We start from the raw sequence: 18,193 nt of genomic DNA on the forward strand, positions 1-18,193 counted from the left end.
AAAGAGTCAGACATGACTGAGCTACTTTCACTTTCACCCCACTATTAAGTTGAACTAAGACTTCAGCCCAGGCTATCTTTCAAACCAAAGTCTTAACCACAAGACTATCTCCTTCCCAACGTTGCCTTAAAACAGACACAGGGATATGGTAGCCAGAACTACCCTGAGTTTGTCATCTCTCCTTTAGTTTGAACAATCCATCTTCACTCCAGAGAACATCTGTAAACCTGATAATTATTAACTGACACAAAACCTGCACACAGAGAACTGTGTTTTAACACTAACTTCATTCTTAGGTCTTCAATCTTATTATCCTTGTAGGTGTCTGATTATTAAATGCTTCTGGAGGAAATCTCAATGTCTGAGAAACTGCTATCATATAAATTCAAGGTCGTGAACTTCTATTAGATCCCACTGATGCTACTGTGATATTATGTCCTAGATCCATGTCAAATCTTTCCATTCTGTTCTGTAGTAGGCAGCTTCTAAGATTGCTACCAATGATCACGCCTCCTAGGACAGGCATACCTCATTTTATTGCATTTCAGATAATTTAAAAATAATAATAAGCTTAAGGTTTGTGATAAACCTGAGATGTCAGATGATGATTAGCATTTTTAAAGCAACAAAGTTATTATTTTTTTAAATAAATTTATTTATTTTAGTTGGGGGCTAATTACAATATTGTAGTGGTTTTTGCCATACATTGACATGAATCAGCCATGGGTTTACATGTGTAAAGTTATTTTTTAATTAAGGTGCCTGTGTGCTCAGTCACTTCAGTCATGTCCAACTCTTTGAGACTCCATGGACTGTAGCCCACCAGGCTCCTCTGTCCATGGGATTCTCCAGGCAAGAATACTGGAGTGGATTGCCATGCCCTCCTCCAGGGGATCTTCCTGACCCAGGGATCGAACCCACGTTTCCTGGGGCTCCTGCATTTCAGGAGGGTTTTTTGTATGTTTTTTCATCTTCCTCTAGGCTGGATTCTTCTCTATCAGCATTTACGTTAAGATTCTCTCATCCCAAAACACAAAAACTAAAACTGGCTTGACATATCACCTTCTGCAAGTAGTCCTTTCTTTCCTCTCTCATTTTTTAATGACAGTTTGATCACTGCCAACTCAATTTATTTTCCTAACTATTCCTTAACCTACTTATTTATTCCTATACTCCCCTACCCACCACGGAACGTTCCTAATCTTTACTTAGCTTAAGCACTTTGCAGCATTTGGCACTGCTGATCATACCATCTCTTTGAAACATTGACCTCCTTGATGTCATACACCTCTGCTTTTCCTTTCTCCACTGCCATACTGTCTTTTCAGGTTTTTTCTTTACTGCTGAGCCTATAAACATTGATACTTCTTAGGTATAAAGTCCTTCACCCATGTCCATTCTGACCCTGTAGGCCAAAAGTCCAAATTCAAGTGCTTTTAAGAAAAGGGCAGGTAAAAATGAATGACATTCACTGGGTCTAAGACTCTAAAAAGTGATGGGGGCTGTGGTGAACTGGATAGTTCAAATTCCATGTAGAGATGGCAATCTCTGTTTGGCTTAATCTAGTTGTTCTTTCGGAGAAAGCAATGGCACCCCACTCCAGTACTCTTGCCTAGAAAATCCCATGGATGGAGGAGCCTGGTAGGCTGCAGTCCATGGGGTCGCTAAGAGTCGGACATGACTGAAACGACTTAGCAGCAGCAGCAGCAATTGTTGTTTTATAGGAAAGCAGCCATATAGATTGGAATTTCTAAAATGCCTGTTTCTAGGTGCAATTTCTTCATCTTAAAAACTCTGTAAATAATAACAATGATAATATTAAAACACCAGGAGTTCAAGTTAATCTACAAGCCGCTCACTAGTCCATCATCCCCACAGATTCTCCTAAAACAATCTCATCATTTCCCATGGCTTCAACAGCCATTTTATGCTAAAATTTTACAGATCTCTAAGGTTAGCTCTCTCCTCCAAGCTCTATACAGATCCAAATGTAAAATGCCTTCCTTGTCCTTTTTTTTTTCTGGCCTCACCAGGTAGCTTGTAGAAGCTCAATTCCCCCACCAGGGATCAGACCCACAGCCCCATCAGTGAAGAGTGGAGTCCTAACCACTGGAGTGAGCGAGTGGAAGTCACTCAGTTGTGATCAACTCTTTTCGACCCCATGGACTATAGCCCATCAGGCTCCTCTGTCTATGGGATCCTCTAGGCAAGAATACTGGAGTGGGTTGCCATTTCCTCTCCCAGGGGATCTTCCTGACCCAGGAATCAAACCCAGATCTCTTATGTCTCCTGCACTGGCAGGCGGGTTATCACTAGGGCAAACCCCTAACCGCTGGACCACCAGGCAATTCCCTCTGTGAATTTTCTAATCTCATTTGCCACCATGGTTTCATCTAGATTACTAACAATCTCCCAACTAATCTCTACTTCTATTTCGTCCCATTTAATCTATTCTCCATAGAATTCTCTTTACAAAGTAAAATTTACGATGTCACTATCCTGCTCAATCTTCAAGACTTCCCTTTGCGAACATGAGAAACTCCAACGCCTTTAACACTGTTTACAAGGCCCTTGTGGGTCTGCCCAGCAACATTCCTTCAGTTCCGGAGTGCTTTAGTCTCTCCTGTCCCTCAGCCTGTTCTTGACTAAGAACACTCAGACTTCATATATGTCACTAGTTTTCCTTGATCTCCAGATTATCTTGTTCTGTCTCGTAACATTCAGCAGTCAGCACCCAGGAAATTCACTGTTCAGTAATGTCTATTTACTCTATCGGTAAGATCAGGAAGGCAGAAACCACATATGCCTTGTTCACCATTGGAATTCCTAGTCCCTTAAATAGTGCCTAGGCTTCCCTGGTGGCTCAGTCAGTAGAGTCTGCCTGCAATACGGGAAACCCCGGTTCAGTCCCTGGGTCGGGAAGCTCCCCTGGAGAAGGAAATGGCAACCCACTCCAGTATTCTTGCCTGGAGAATTTCATGGAGCAGAGGAACCTGGTGGGCTACAGTCAATGGGGTCACAAAGAGTTGGACATGACTAAGTGACCAACACTAAACAGTGCCTAGCACAACATCGGCTCTTAATAAATGTCTGCTGAAATAATCATTACATTTTCCCTTGAAAGTGTTAGTCGCTCAGTCGAGTCTGACTTTGTGACCACATGGACTGTAGGCCACCAGGCTCCTCTGTCCATGGGATTCTCCAGGCAAGAATACTGGAGTGGGTTGCCATTTTCTTCTCCAGAGGATCTTCCCAACCCCGGGATCTACCGTCTGAGCCACCCGGGAAGCCCAGATCCCTGGTGGCTCAGCAGATGAAGAATCCGTCTGCAGTATAGCAGACCCCGGTTCGAATCCTGGATCAGGAAGATCCCTGAGCCACCAGGGAAGCCCAGATCCCTGGTGGCTCAGCTGGTAAAGAATCCGCCTGCAATGTGGGTGACCTGGGTTGGATGCTTGATTGGGAAGATCCCCTGGAGAAGGGAAGAACTACCCAGTCTTCTGGCCAGGAGAATTCCATGGACTACAGCCCATGGGGTTCCGAAGAGTGGGACACGACTGAGCGACATTTACCCCTGCAGACAGCTATTTAAACCCTTCCCTAATCCTTAATCCTAATCTCTCTTTTGAGAGAAAAGAATGAGTAAGTCTTGACTATCTCATTCCCAAAAAGTCATTTTCCCTCCCGGAGGAATGAATGAATGAGCCAGTCACGTGGAGCTGACTATGGGTCACTAGCTTCTTTAAGCGCGGGGCCTGGGGAATGGAGAGCTGCAGTTAACAGCACCATGTGTAATAACCCAAGCAGGCACAGGACCTAAGTCTAGCAAACACGCGCTGCCCGCCGAGCACAGAGAGGGCGGGCACCCGGGAGGAAGATCCTAGGCGGCCGGAACGTGCTCGCGCCCGTGGCCGCCGCTGCCCGCGCCGCGGCCGACCGGGTCTCGGAGCGAGCGCACGTGCGCCGGCCGGACCCAAGCAGAGGGAGCGTCCAGATACTGGCGAGGCAATGGCTGGCGAGGCGCTGTTCAGGGGCAGGGAAAAGTGCGGGGCGAGTTACGCCCTGAGAGGAGAGAGTAGAGAAGGAAAGGCTTTCGGGACTGAGAGGAGAGAGGGAGGATCCTGAGCTAGGTAAGGCGGCCAGACTTAGGCCTCGGGAGGAAAGGGGGCGGGGCGTGGGGGGCAGCGGTATAAAGCACACCCGGAACCGGTCGCGAGATTATCCTGAGGTCCGGCTCGGAAGTGTTCACACCTGGAGTGTGGCGCGGGTGGGTGGAAGGTGGTGCCCCACCCCCGACAAAGCCAGGCTCTAAACCGGCCTAACCCCGCCTCAGCTGGACCTCCTCCTCCCTGCGCGAGAGGCCTAGGGTTCGCGAGCGCCAAATCCTCTCGGTTAGCTCCGCCCCGCCGCTAGAGGAGGGCGGGCGGGGGCGTGGCCCTCCCGCTTTCTAGTCTGCGTTTAAGCGTCCGCGTCAGCCGGAGTCCGACGCCTTGACGCAGTACGTTGACGTAAGTGACGCGCAGGCCCGGGCCGCTCCTCCTTCCCTGAGTGAGTGCCGGCCCGGTCGGGGCGGGGGAGAAGAGGGAGGGCGGGGGAGGGAGAGGCGACCCGGGAGTCGTTGTGGGCCGCGGGCCGGACCGGGTCCCGGGAAGGCGGGAGCCAGGGCTGGGCCGAGGGGCTTGGTGGGCCGTTAGCGGGCCGCGGCGGCTGTAGGGTCTCCTCCTCTGCCGGACTTGCGCGCCCCGGCGCTCGGAGCCTCCGGCGCTGTGCCCACCCCGCTCCAGCTCGCGTCTCCCGACTCCAATTAGGTCAGGCTCGGAGTCCCGCGGCCGCGGCTCCGGCCCCCAACGCGCGGCGGCCGCCCGGCTCGCCTTCCTTTCTTCCCTCGCCTTCCTCTCCTCTTGCCTCACCCTCCCTCCTTCTTTCACGTTGCTGGGGTTTTGTTTTTTTTGTTGTTGTTTTATGCTTTAGGGGTTTTGTTCCTCAGCCCGAGCTCATGGGTGTACATTATCATGCTCCTCTTTTGTAGAGAAACCGGACGGCCATGGAGGCCGAAGAGACGATGGAATGCCTTCAGGAGTTCCCTGAACATCATAAAATGATCCTGGACCGATTGAATGAACAGCGAGAGCAGGACCGGTTTACTGACATCACCCTGATTGTCGACGGTGAGCAGGGTGGTGGGCTGAGGAACTAAGTTTGTGCGTTCAGATCTTCTCTTCCCTTCCCCCACCCGCCTTTTTTACCCACCTTCTGTAGACTACCTATCGAAAGTCTGCGGAGGGTGCGCGCTCGGACCCGAGGACACTTATCAGTATCTCTTAATCTCTTAACCGAGACCATGCTGCAGCAGCTGGTCACGCTTTCAACGTAATCATGGCATTTTAACTTCTTGCAGCCTTTTGAAGTTTTGAAGTGTTCCCATTGCACACTTTAGTGCAAGATGAGGGCGTGGGTTAGGGAGGATGTCTCTGAATGTTTGGCTAGTAGATTTTTGCTGCTGAGTTGCTTTGAGCAGTCACTCACAGAAGTCATTTGGGAAGTGTTGATTCTTTCTAGTTTCCCAAATGGTCTTGGAGGTAGAATGTGAGAGACTCCTTTGCAGCACTGGTACCCGCTTTGGTAACCCCCAAAATAGAATGGGGTATTTACCAGTCTTGAGAGTTGTCATTACAGTGGAGACAAACACAGCTTAGGTGTCTTTTCTATTTAGTGAAAACAGACTTCTTAAAGCAGATTAATCTTTGTTATAAGTCTGCTATAGGTTGAGTTTCCAAATATTAGGCATACTAAAATGTTTTTCATAGCAAACACACCCAGCTTATTCTGTGGCTTTTTCTTCTCTTTTCCAATGATATATAACCTTTTGAGTTATGTTTATACTTAGCAGTTTCAACTGAATAGGGTATGCTTTTGACTTAAAGTGGTACCTCCTGAAATGTTGTAAGATGTCCTTTATAAAACTGACTTAACTAAGGCCTTTGAGGTAAAGATCTGGCTTCATGTCTAATTGAGATTCAAATATGTCAAGATAGCTGCCCAGAAGATAGTTTTTAAAATTAAGAAAGATTTTAGTTCAATTTTTTAACTTGTTTTATTATACTTGATTTTTGTGAATATGATGATTTCATTTTTTTTACTCTAGGACACCATTTTAAGGCCCACAAGGCTGTTTTGGCTGCTTGCAGCAAGTTCTTCTATAAATTCTTTCAGGAGTTTACTCAGGAACCTTTGGTGGAGATAGAAGGTAAATGCTTGTTTTAAATACTTTATTTAGCAAACATTATAATTTGATGAAGTTTTTTAGACAGCAATTTAGTAAAATACCATGGGAAACAGGTGTCAATGGTTCCTGTTAGGTGACTGGATAAATTATTCTTTTGACACCTGAGAATTCTTACTTTTAGAAACGTGCTTGGTAAAATGATCTTCCAGGAAAAACTTATGTTAAATGGTATTTGTTGGTCTTTTAAACGAGTCTTTTTCATTGCTAAAACCAGTGGTCACTGTCTTTTGAAAACGTATTAAAAGTGAGTTTCCATCTTATTTAGTGGCCTTCTGTTTTAGACTGATCAAGATGCTGCAGGCCTCTGTATTAGCGTGACATGCACAGTGTGAAATGGGCTGCTATAATATGGAAAAGGCTAGGAAAGATTAACTGAAGTGACATTTAAAAGAAGTTCAAGTGGTTGTAGAAGGTCTGGAATGGAAGGGGTCATCCACTACATATTGTCCTAAAATAGAAATTGTTATACTTGGTTTTTTTGTTAATAATAGTCCACCAAGTGCCAGGTATTATGCTGTATTGTTTGTGTGCATTTTCTGAGTTTCACAGCTATCCTTTGAAGTAAGTTGTTTTATTTTCAATTTACATATCAGGGAACAGGCTCTAAAAGGTTACTTACCTAAGGTTGCCTACCTAGCAAGGGATTCAGTTTATGCTGTTCCCATGCTTTTGTTTTCTGCTACTACAATACCTAGCTCTCTACCCCTAATCCAAAACTGTAGGAAATAAATCAGCTTTCTTACATAAATATGGGGTTCTTGAGTTTTGGTTTTGTATCTCTTTCACTATGTATATATTCTCTGTTATGAACAGATTGCCTAGAAACAGTATTCCCTTGGAAAAATTTGATGCCTAGGGGAGTAAAGAGGACGTAGAGTTAAAAGATCCTCTTTGATAATGCCAGCTTATCTAGCATTCTAACTGGTATCCACAGATAGATTATCTTTTGATATCTGTGATGGAGAGAGTACAGGCATAACAGAAATTCTCAAAACATACTAAAGTGAGACTCCAGGATCCTATGTGGTAGTTGTTCCTATTACAAGGCAAAGTTGCATCCAGTTATTCACCTGAGGTACGAGACCCCAGGCAGGTTACTTTACCTCAATTGCGTATTTGCTGCTTCATCTGAGAAGTGTGATTGTTAGTAGGCTTGTACTAATGATTAATTGAATTAACATGTGCGTAGTGCCTGGCGTAGTGTTTGGTGCATTGCCAAAGTTTAATAAATTAGGGCTGTTTATCAAATTTAATGCCTGTTAATACCATGCCAGATCGAGGAAATGAGAAATTGATTAATAAGACAGCCCTTAAGAGTTTCCAAATTTAATCATGGGTAGGCAACAGGTAGAAGCGTGCAAAAAAAAAATGTTGCAGGGAATTTTATTGCAGAATAGTGTAAGAAGGGAAGAAGAAGGATGAGTGGTTTAGTAGCTTAGCAAGAGGAAGAATTTCACAGAGGAGGCAACTTCTGGGCAGAATCCTAAGTCAGAAAGTAAGTGGCCAGGGCTAGAATATGTATTGCTGGTGGATCGTGAAATACTTAACCTGAAGAAGTAGGGTCTTTTCTTCTCAATATTAATCACTTTGGAATTATTTCCTATATTTCTAATGTGCTATGTCCATTATAGGTACTTCTCTGATGGTTCAGATGGTAAAGAATCTGCCTGCAATGCAGGAGACCTTGGTTCGATCTTTGGGTCAGGATCCATTATAGTATAGGACACTCAACCTTCAGTATTTAAACTATAGAAAGTAAGAAGGAAACATAAAAACGTTCTTTGTTTTATCTGCCAGATCCAGGTTTAAAGAATCAATTTGGCTCAGTGTCTTCTTAAGCCTTTAACTTTGAAATTGCTTTACTGCTATCTGGCTAGGTCACCTGGCGGTAGAGAAAGCCCTGGGTATGCACTTAGAAAACCTGTGTTGTAGTCTTAGTTTTACTGTGTTTGTTAGTTGTGTAACACTGAACATCTTCCTTTTTTTTCTCTTTTAATTTGCAAAATATGTCAAGTAAATTTGGATGATGTCATGGGCATTTTGAATATTACATTTTGACACTGCAATCTGTTAGAATCTCTGGAAAATGCTTTGGTTTTTGTTACTGTTACTGATTTTGTGGTTTATTTTGTTTTGGCAGTCAACCTGATTAGGTTCAAACTGCCTTGTGTGGGCTGTGGATCCAATTCCAATTTACAAGAAGGAAAGGTGGGTGGAAGGTGTTCTTAACACCTTTGTTCTGTTCAGGTCCCAGGTGTGTTGACCTGGGTGGTAGTCCACACACAGTCTAATTCTCAGAGCCTTTGCTGTGCTACCTCCCATTATTGTAGCTAGACAGTATGCTCAAGACTGCATACACAGACTTAAAAGGACTTTTCACCAGCTCCCCCTCTTGATTTTCACTGTACTTGAGTTCCCCAGAGCTCCCTTTCCTGGTCCTCTTGCTGGAAAACTGGGAATTTAGCCTCTCTGTGGTCTCCTGCATTTTCTGCGATAGGATCCATTTCCTGGGTAAAATGGTGAGAGAGGAAAATAACAATAATTCTCTCCTGTCTCTTCAGATGATTGCCTCTTTCCTAGTTCTCAGCCAGAGGAACTTGGTCATAGAGTTTAGGTGCCTGCTTGGTGGCAGCTAGTCACAGTTATGCAGCATTCTAACTGGGGAAGAGCTGAGAAAGAAATAAAAACCAGTTATTTTCCCCACCACCACACATGCTCCATCTCCTTTCCTGGTTCTCTAGTCAGTTTCTCTTGGAACTTTTTCTGTCTGCACCTACTACCCAGTTAGGGGAGTTTTACTGTCCTCAGGCTGTGCTGTGGCGGAGGAAAAATATAAAACAGGAAACTCACTGCTCTTCTTCGAGTTCTGTTTCTCTTCCTAGGCTCTTTGCTTCCATTTTTTCTTCAAAGTCCTTTATATTTGTGTTAGATATTCTGTCCAGGATCTTTAGTTGTATCAATGGACAAGATAGGATGGAGTATGCTTTCTTCATCGTAGCTAAAACTGGAACTCCTATCTGTAAAATAGTGATGGTTCTCATATTTAGCAGAGGAGCTTTTGCAAGTATTAATAGCCAGGGTTTTTCTCCAGATCAGTTCACTCTTTGAGGGGTGAAGTCGAAGCATCTGTCTTTCAAAGTTGTCTAGGTCTTTGTCAAAGACCTTTGTCTAGGTGTGGTCTGAGGATGCATGGCATTGCCTGGGAGCTTGTGAGAACTGTAAACTCTCAGGCTCTACCCTAGTCCTACTGAATCAGAACAGAATCCTAAGATGACTCCTTTGAACAGCAAAGTTAGGGCAGCACTGCCCTGGGATAAGTCCAGTATGCAGCTAGTGTTGAGAACCACTGCCTTAGGGTTTTGTAAAAGCAAGCGTATATAAAGGGAATTTAAATTGTAATATGTTCTATGACTGTGAACTGTCATTAGATGCAAGCTGAGCCAGCTCTCTCTCTGCTTTTTCTGTCTTTGGTGAGGTGAGTTATCTTTGATTAGGACTACAGGTTCACCATTGACTTAAAATTCTTTTTTCAACTGAGAAGCATCCCAGCTAAGCTTTGTGACTTGGATTCACACCATATTACATCTTCAACAGACATTGATTTCCTTGTTTGGAACACAACAGCCTTCTCCTAAACCAAGCTTCCAGTTTTCCAAATCCATTCTTTACTTCCCCTGAAATGACAGATCCATAAGCACCTAGTTTCTCTCAAATAGCAACTCTGTCCAAAATTTTAGCTCCTAATATCAAGAATAAAACACACAAGGACATGTTCATATATCCTGTTTGAGTAAGAGTTTTCCACTAGTTGGGGAATTCTATAAGACTAGAGAAATTCCAGAATGCCCCCTACCCCTCAACCCTTTGCCTCTTTCTGAATGGGAAAAACGACCCAGGTTAAGGTGTTTGTATTAACATTTTTCTTAGATACCTCGTTTAAAAAATTGTATTCTCTTGCACACTTAAATTATGAAAGGAGTAAGAAATTGAAAAAAATGGGCTGAAATGTGAAAGTTACCCTATTAGTTCTGATAGAGTATAAAATATTTTCGCAGGGCTGTGCATTACCTACCAACCCTTCACTTACCTGGGCAGGTGTTATAAAGGTGTTGTAAGTTTGGTTCCTGTTAACTAATTAGTCAGGTCCGTGGTTTATTCCTAGGACCAGTGTTGGACTGGCCACCTAAGAAGCACCTCGGTGCTTATAAAAAAAAACAGTTCACTACCCCAGTTGAGATTCTGGAGATGAGGAACCCATGCTTAAGTCACAGGTGACTCTGATTAACCAAGATTGGGAGCTAAATCCATAAATCCTTGAAGGTCAGATGTTTCTTGAAATTACTTTTAGAATTTCCTAAGGTAATCCAGTATGTGTATTCCATAATACTCCCAGTGGGGCCTGGGGCAGTATCCTATAACCAAATAATAATCCAGTGTATTATTAATAAGCAACATAGCTTATTAAAATTTATTCTAAGTGGGATAAAGATTATAAATAGCCTCATGTTACTTAGTTCAGATCAAATTTTGCTGCCACATTTATTGGAAACTTTTGGTTTTAAGAGATGGTGGGGGACTTTGGAAGTATGCGTAAGAGATTGCAGTCTCGTAGTGAGTGAGACCATGGGTATTCAGACTCTTCGAAGCAGGAATATTCCTTAGCATCATCCTGTTCACAAATCTTTATTATGGACTTCGGAGCCAGACCATCTGGGTTTGATTCTAGTTTTATCACTTAATAGCTATGTGACTGGAGGAGGCAGTGGCACCCTACTCCAGTACTCTTGCCTGGAGAATCCCATGGACAGAGGGGCCTGGTGGGCTGCAGTCCATGGGGTCGCTAGGAGTCAGACACCACTGAGTGACTTCACTTTCACTTTTCCCTTTCATGCACTGGAGAAGGAAATGGCAGCCCACTCCAGTATTCTTGCCTGGAGAATCCCAGGGACAGCGGAGCCTGGTGGGCTGCCGTCTATGGGGTCGCAGAGTCGGACACGACTGAAGCGACTTAGCAGCAGCAGCAGCAGCAGCAGCTATGTGACTTTGGCGAGTTGCTTAGGTTTTCTGTGCCTCAATTTCTTTAAAATGAGGATTATAATAGTACTTCATAGGGTTGTTATGAAGATTAAGTCATTTGATAATTTGTAAAGTATTTAGAGGCCTGCCTGATATATATAGTATGTATATATATGTGTGTGTTTAATTAAAAACCAAAGTTTCATTCCACTTCAGAAAAAATTTACACATCATTTATAGGAAAAATTTTTGATTCACTTTTAAACGTTTGATCAAAATATCTTAAAAAGAAGGAAGCAAAATCTAGTTGTCTGTTCCTCAGGCTACTCTTGAATAACATGGTCAAAAGACAACCAGAAGAGGGACTTCCTGGGTGTCTAGTCACTAAGATTCTGTGTTCCCAATGCAGGGAGCCCAGGTTCAATCTCTGGTTCGGGAACTAGATCCCACATATTGCAATTAAGAGCTTGCGTTAATAATGAAGATTGAAGATCCTGTGTGCCACAATTAAATATTAAAAAAAAAAAAGACAAGAAAAAAGACTAGGAGACCCAAATAAAATTAGCCTTCAGTGAATCCAGTTATTTTTAGTTGCTTATTTGGTAGCATGTAACTTGGTTAAGTTACATTGTATTCTATAGTGCTTTTCAGTATTCACATTGTTGTCAGGCAATTTGAAGATGAGTTTTCTGAGACTCAGAGGTTCTGACTTGTCCCACATTGCACAAGTCATGGAGAGCCTAGACTAAACTTGAAAGTTCTGACTTCCTGAATGATATTTTTCCTTACACAGATAGAGGATGGTGGCTATTCCACCAGCTTTCTTACTGTTGTCTGGAAGGCTGCATTCAGGTGTATAAACTGCATTGGAAGAACATAAAAATATTTTTATATTTTTTTGGCTGTGCCAAGTGGCTTTTAGGATCATAGTTCCTAGACCAAGGATCTAACACATGCCCTTGGCAGTGAAATCTTGGTGTCTTAACCATTGAACTGCCAGAGGACATTCTTGTTTTGTAATTGTGCATATTGTTTGCAGTTTGGTCTTAGGCATTTCTTAGCATAAAAAAGCCTGTAAAAAGTTTTCTCTTTGTTCCTGTCAGGAGCTTTTCATACCTCGCATTAGCAGACTGAAACAATATTACATAGCATTGAAGAGCTCTGGGAAGTATAGTATCATTTTGGGCCAAAATCTAAACATAGAACTTGTAAAGAAAGCTTAGAATTATGGAAGCTTAATTCTAAAAATGGCTTTAGCCTTTATTTATACCAAATTTGTGTGCTTTCATTTTAGGAAGCTTTGTGTTAGATACTGTGAGGTGAGTTTAGACAGAAATTCTCCTCAAGTAACTTGCAGTCAAGAGTTGTCTATGAATTTTAACTATCAGACTAGGTACAGAGTTCAGCCTGAAGGAAGTATTAAAGAAGGTTCATTAAAGATGTGGCATTAAAATTGGGCCTTCAAGGGTCATAGAATTTGTCCAGAAATAAAGTGATTAAGCATTCAGGAAAGGAGGGTGTTAAAGGCAAGGAAGTGCTTAGAAAGTGAAGGGTTTGTTTGAGGATCGGTATATAATGTTGGTTTGATACATTTTAAAATTTGGAAGGGAAAAATAGTGGTAAGTAGAAAAATAATGTAAAGGACCCTGAAATAAAGGCAGAATGGTACTGAACTTTATTTGCTAAGCTGTGGAAAGCTATTGATGATTTTGGAGCTGAGTTGACACAGAGCTCCCTGGCAAGAGGGAGAACTTCTGATGTAATAGTTAGCCCATTTGTGTATTTGAGTCATAGATTTTACTGTTCTGTAAGAGTTTTAGGACGTCTTTGGGAAAGATCTTAAAGTAGTTTGCTAGTTAGTGTTAAATTTGGCTACAATATTATGCTGTAAATGAGAAATCTGCCCAGAAGTTGTTTTCCAAAATGACAAATGCTAATCAGTTTTCAAACACTGGGCTTCATTTTATTCCCGTTACTAAATGTTATATAAAATTTGAATCAATGTGAATACATATTAATGCATGTCCTTTTTACAGGTGTTAGTAAAATGGCCTTTCGTCATTTGATTGAGTTCACATATACAGCAAAGTTAATGATACAAGGAGAAGAAGAAGCCAATGATGTATGGAAAGCAGCAGAGTTTCTACAGATGCTAGAAGCTATCAAAGCCCTTGAAGTCAGGTAATTATTTCCTTAATGAGGCACAGATAGTTACTTTCAGTCATGTTCACCCTGAGTCTTAGTCAAGAATTTATCATGTCGTGTCATAAAGAACTGACAGTTTGAAATCAGGAATATATTTAAGGATCTGTAAAGTTCTTGGAGAAGGAAATGGCAACCCACTCCAGTATTCTTGCCTGCGGAATACCTTGAACAGAGAAGCCTGGCAGGCTACAGTCCATAGGGTTGCAAAGAGTCTTATATGACTAAAGCGATTTAGCACGCTTAAAGTTTTACTGGTTGCTGATTGTTCTTTCCCTCACACTTGATTTCTTGTCCTTACAGTAAAAACTGTCCTAATATTAACTAAGGTAGCATCTTTTATTTCTAATTAAATAAGGCATATTCATGCTCATTTGTGTTTGACTCTTTGTGACCCCATGGACTATAGCCCACCAGGCTTCTTTGTCCATGGAATTTTTCAGGCAAGAATGTGGAGTGGGTTGCCGTTTCCTCCACCAAGGGATCTTCCTGACCCAGGAATTGAACCCCTGTCTCGTGCATTTCCTGCATTGGCAGGCAGATTTTTTACCACTATACCACCTGGGAAGCCCCAATAAAATAAGGAGGGCTAGGCAATTTTTAAGGAGTTCTCTGGGTTCCTATATACTGTTCTGTGGATTCAGGTTGTTAATTATTTGTACCAAGACTTCTTCTAAAAAATGCTTGGCTTAGAAAGATTAACATGGTATTGTTTAAAAATAAGTGAGAAAGTTGGTGAAGATACAAGAAATAGGCCAGGTGAAGTGATAATCATTGAAATTAGAAATATGGTGCCATTTGAGTCTGTACTTGCCAGATAAGCTAAATGTGACTCTTAGTTCTGAAGCACCTAGTATAAAAGAGGGCTTCCCTGGTGGCTCAGCTGGTAAAGAATCTGCGTGCAATGTGAGAGACCTGGGTTCACTCCATGAGTTGGGAAGATTCCCCTGGAGAAGGGAATGGCTACTAACTCCCAGTATTCTGGCCTGGAGAATTCCGTGGACTTGATAGTCCATGGGGTCACAAAGAGTTGGACATGACTGAATCTCAGTTACATTATTTATGGTTATAGGATGAGAACAGATCAATTGCTTAGGAGCCATTCTTGGTATTAAAACACACAATTTCTCATAGGAGATTATTAGGAAAACAAAGTGGTATCATGAATAAATACTTCAACATCTTACATAATGAATAGTGGCACTGTAATGTAGTGACTAAGAACAAGAGCTCTGGAGACAGGCTGCCTGGAAAATATGCCAGCTCTGCCACTGTGTGGCCTTAATGAAGTTACTCCACCTCCTGTCAGCTGGGCAGTTTCCTTAATCTGTCAGATGGGGATAATAAAGGACCTTTCTACATAGGATTATTTGTGAGGGTTGAACGAATGAATGTAAAGTGCTTAGCCTGGAGTCTGGCATATAGTACTCTAAATGTGAATTACTAAATGTGAATTACCTCCTGGCTCTGTTTCTTAGGACCCTCGATATAGGTCATTGGTAAAACATGAAGGTGAAGTTTGGTAAAAATCAGTTTCACATGGGACAAAATGATTTAGTCTGACTCACTGATGTGGTTCAGTTAGAAGATGTAATTTAGAATAATTTAGAAATAATTGAACTGTAGTTATCCAAAAATACTTTTTTTTCCTAATGAGCTTTTAATTAGTTTGGTGACAGAGTTCAAGATTAGACTTTTCTGGCAGAAGCTTGGTGTGTATATATTCTCTGGTGACTAGCATCTGGCACATGGTTTGTGTGCAGTAAACATTTATGAATGGATGAATGGCACATGCTGATTAAAACCAGGCCAGCATTCTTCCACAGAGAGCTAAGATCTGGATGGCAAAAATAAAGGTGTATTGTGGATATGTACCTGATTAGATCATACTGTGTTAAAATGGAGGTAGATTCGGCAGCATCAGATTTCTGGTTAAATCCTGTATGAGAACTCTCTGAAAACATGTTCTGTGTGGTCCCTTTGCTGCTCAGGGTAGTGATTAGCATCTCACTATAGGGAAAGTCCTGTGTAGCAGAACATCGGAACATATTCTCTGACAATGGACAAGGTTGGATTTGGAAGCATTTAACTGAGTTTACGTGTCTAGTCAAAGGGTAAGAATAGCTGGGTACAGCCATTTAGAGCCTTTTAGAAGATTTATTATAAGACTGAGGTCCTTACAGTAATTACAGCCATCAGCGCTTGCCAACATAAATATGTTAGCATGTTGAATTGTTGATGAACCAGTTACACATGCAGTATAGTCTGAAGAGTTCTTCAGGAAGATAGCAGTATTACATATTGGCTATTTTTAATAGGGTATGTATAATATTAAACAATTTAGGAATAAAAATTGCATAATTTAGTTGTGTTTAAGTCAACCGGTGAAGGCAACTCTATATTGAGAAGCTTATTGTATAACTGTTTTGCAGATACAGAAGGTGAATAAATGCTCTTCTAGCATTTGCAGTATGCATGTATTTTTGAAATACAGTGGTAAACGTTTTGAATGGCACTGGAAAAGATTCTTGGACCTTATTTTGCTGAAACTGCATCATTGTTTTTATTTAAAACTGTATGAGAAGGTTCCTGTTACTTGTTAGGAAGCAGCAGTTGCCTTATAGATGTTTTCTTCCTCAGCCATTTGAAATATAATTCACATAATACAGTTCACCCATTTTAATGTAAAGTTTGAAGTTTGTTAACACACAGTGGTGTGACCACCACCACAAACATTCCCATCTCCCTATGTTTTCTTAGGACTTTGCAATCAGCCCTGCTTCCCAGCCCCAGGCAACCAATGATCTTGATTTTTATCACTGTAGCTTTATCTTATTTAGAATGTCATATAAATGGCTTCCAATATTGTATAGTCTTTCTTGCTTGACTTTTTTCACTTGGCCTCATGCTGTAGAGGTTTGTCCATGTTGTTGTGGATTCCTTTTTATTGCTGACTGTTACTCCACTGTATGAGTATACCATCGGGGCTTTCCTGGTGGCTCATGTGGTAAAGAATCTTCCTGCAGTGCAGGAGACCTGGGTTTGATCCCTGCCTTGGGAAGATCCCCCGGAGAAGGGAATGGCAACCTCCAACCAGTATTTTTGCCTGGAGAATTACATGGACAGAGGAGCCTGGCCAGCTATATAGTCCATGGGGTTGTGAAGAGTCAGACATGACTAAGCAACTAACATACACCATCTGTTGATAGACATTTAGATTTTATTTTCATTTTTTGGCTGTTACAAATGAAATGGCTATGAATATTTGTAGGTCTTTGTGTATATGGTTCCATTTCTCTCAGTAAATACCTAGAAGTGGAATAGCTGGGTTGTATGGTGGATGTGTTTAGTTTTTTTTTTTTAAGAAACTGCCAAACTGTTTTCCAAAGTGATGTGCCATTTTACATTCCAACTTGTAGGAGTTCTAACTGCTCCACAGCCTTCCTAATACTTGATATGATCAGACTTTTATTTTAGCCAAGTTGGTAAGTATATAGTGGTTTTAATTTGCATTTCCCTAATGACTAATGATCCTGAGCCTTTTTTCATGTGCTTTGTTTTGCCATCTGTTTATCTTCTTTGGGATATCTTTTGCCCATTTTTAAAGATGGGATATTGTCAAGAACTGTGACAGGTGTGAGATTTTATCCTGTTTGCAAGCTAATAAGTTGGCATGCCACAGTTTTATGGATGCTGGCAGAAGACACACTCATGAGTCAGAAAGGACTTTATTTCTCTCACAGCATACAGAACAGCCTGAAGTTCATGTTCATATCAGTTTTTCTTGCGTCTATACCCCGAGTCCCATGTGGAAGGATGCAGTGACCCTGGTGTGGACTGTGCTCTCAGTGGTTTAGATCACAGTTGAGAAACTCTGGGCTTTAGGAAACCCAGATCTTTTATAACAAGTTGCAAGCAAACCTGCCCAGCTTTTTCCCCAGAGGGGCCATTATCTTTATTATTCTGGACAATAAATAATTATCCTCGATTCTGGAGGTAGAAAGGTTCTATTTTGTAAGGCAGTGTGCTATATAGACAACTCGGAAGACAGAACAAGACTGACCATATGTTTGTGTATAAGATACGCAGAAATCTGAGGGATCCATGGAAAATTTTCTTCCATAGTATGGTTTTTCTACACTCAGCTTCTGGTGAATTTTCCCATGAGTACGCTACTCCGTAACCACTTGGATTAATCTGACCAATAGGGGACTTGGACCAAATCCATTGTTTTTCTCACACTGGATTTAATTAAGACAGCTGTTTCAGCAGAACTCCAAGTAGCAGGATATGGCCACCCTGTACTGCTAAGCTTAACTGTGCACCCACTCCCCTAAGGTCCTGCACTAAGCCAGCTGAGTAAATCCATAGAAAACCAGGTGACTTTCTCCTTTAGTTTCTGTATTGGCTTTTCCACTTAGCTGTAAGCATTAATCTGAGGATAACAAGATGTTTTAGCAATTGCACAGTCTCATTATTGGTCCACAGGAAGGACGTCTAGGGCAAGTGTAGCCTCCATAATAACCTTGGCTAGTGATTTGAGGCCAAAATGAATACCTTCTGGAGCCCAAGTAGTGTCATTGATCACATTGTGTTGAGTCAGGCACAAATTTTGTACCACCTTTTTATTTGAGTAACCTCATTTTGGAGAGAGATACGGTCATCTAAGAACTAAATTGATACACCAGT

General features: G+C 42.0%; 1 protein-coding gene across 11 annotated transcripts in view; it reads left to right on the forward strand.

The window, feature by feature from the left end:
- The first annotated feature begins 3,923 nt into the window (after positions 1-3,923).
- ZNF131 (zinc finger protein 131) overlaps positions 3,924-18,193 on the forward strand; it is a 28,453-nt gene continuing 14,183 nt past the window's right edge. For 3 of the 11 annotated variants that reach the window (XM_081517588.1, XM_081517598.1, XM_081517591.1), the window contains exons 1-4: positions 3,924-4,130; positions 5,030-5,168; positions 6,146-6,247; positions 13,339-13,483. In XM_081517588.1, coding sequence (XP_081373714.1) covers positions 5,045-5,168; positions 6,146-6,247; positions 13,339-13,483 — 371 coding nt within the window. In that variant the 5' untranslated portion in view covers positions 3,924-4,130; positions 5,030-5,044. Of the gene's footprint in view, positions 4,131-4,214; positions 4,809-5,029; positions 5,169-6,145; positions 6,248-13,338; positions 13,484-18,193 lie in introns of those variants that run through there. The other 8 variants (XM_081517587.1, XM_081517597.1, XM_081517590.1 and 5 more) reach the window with 5 other exon arrangements.

Source organism: Giraffa tippelskirchi, chromosome 8 (assembly GCF_054371585.1).
Source record: "Giraffa tippelskirchi isolate mGirTip1 chromosome 8, T2T-mGirTip1v1.2.pri, whole genome shotgun sequence".
Classification (NCBI taxonomy): domain Eukaryota; kingdom Metazoa; phylum Chordata; class Mammalia; order Artiodactyla; family Giraffidae; genus Giraffa; species Giraffa tippelskirchi.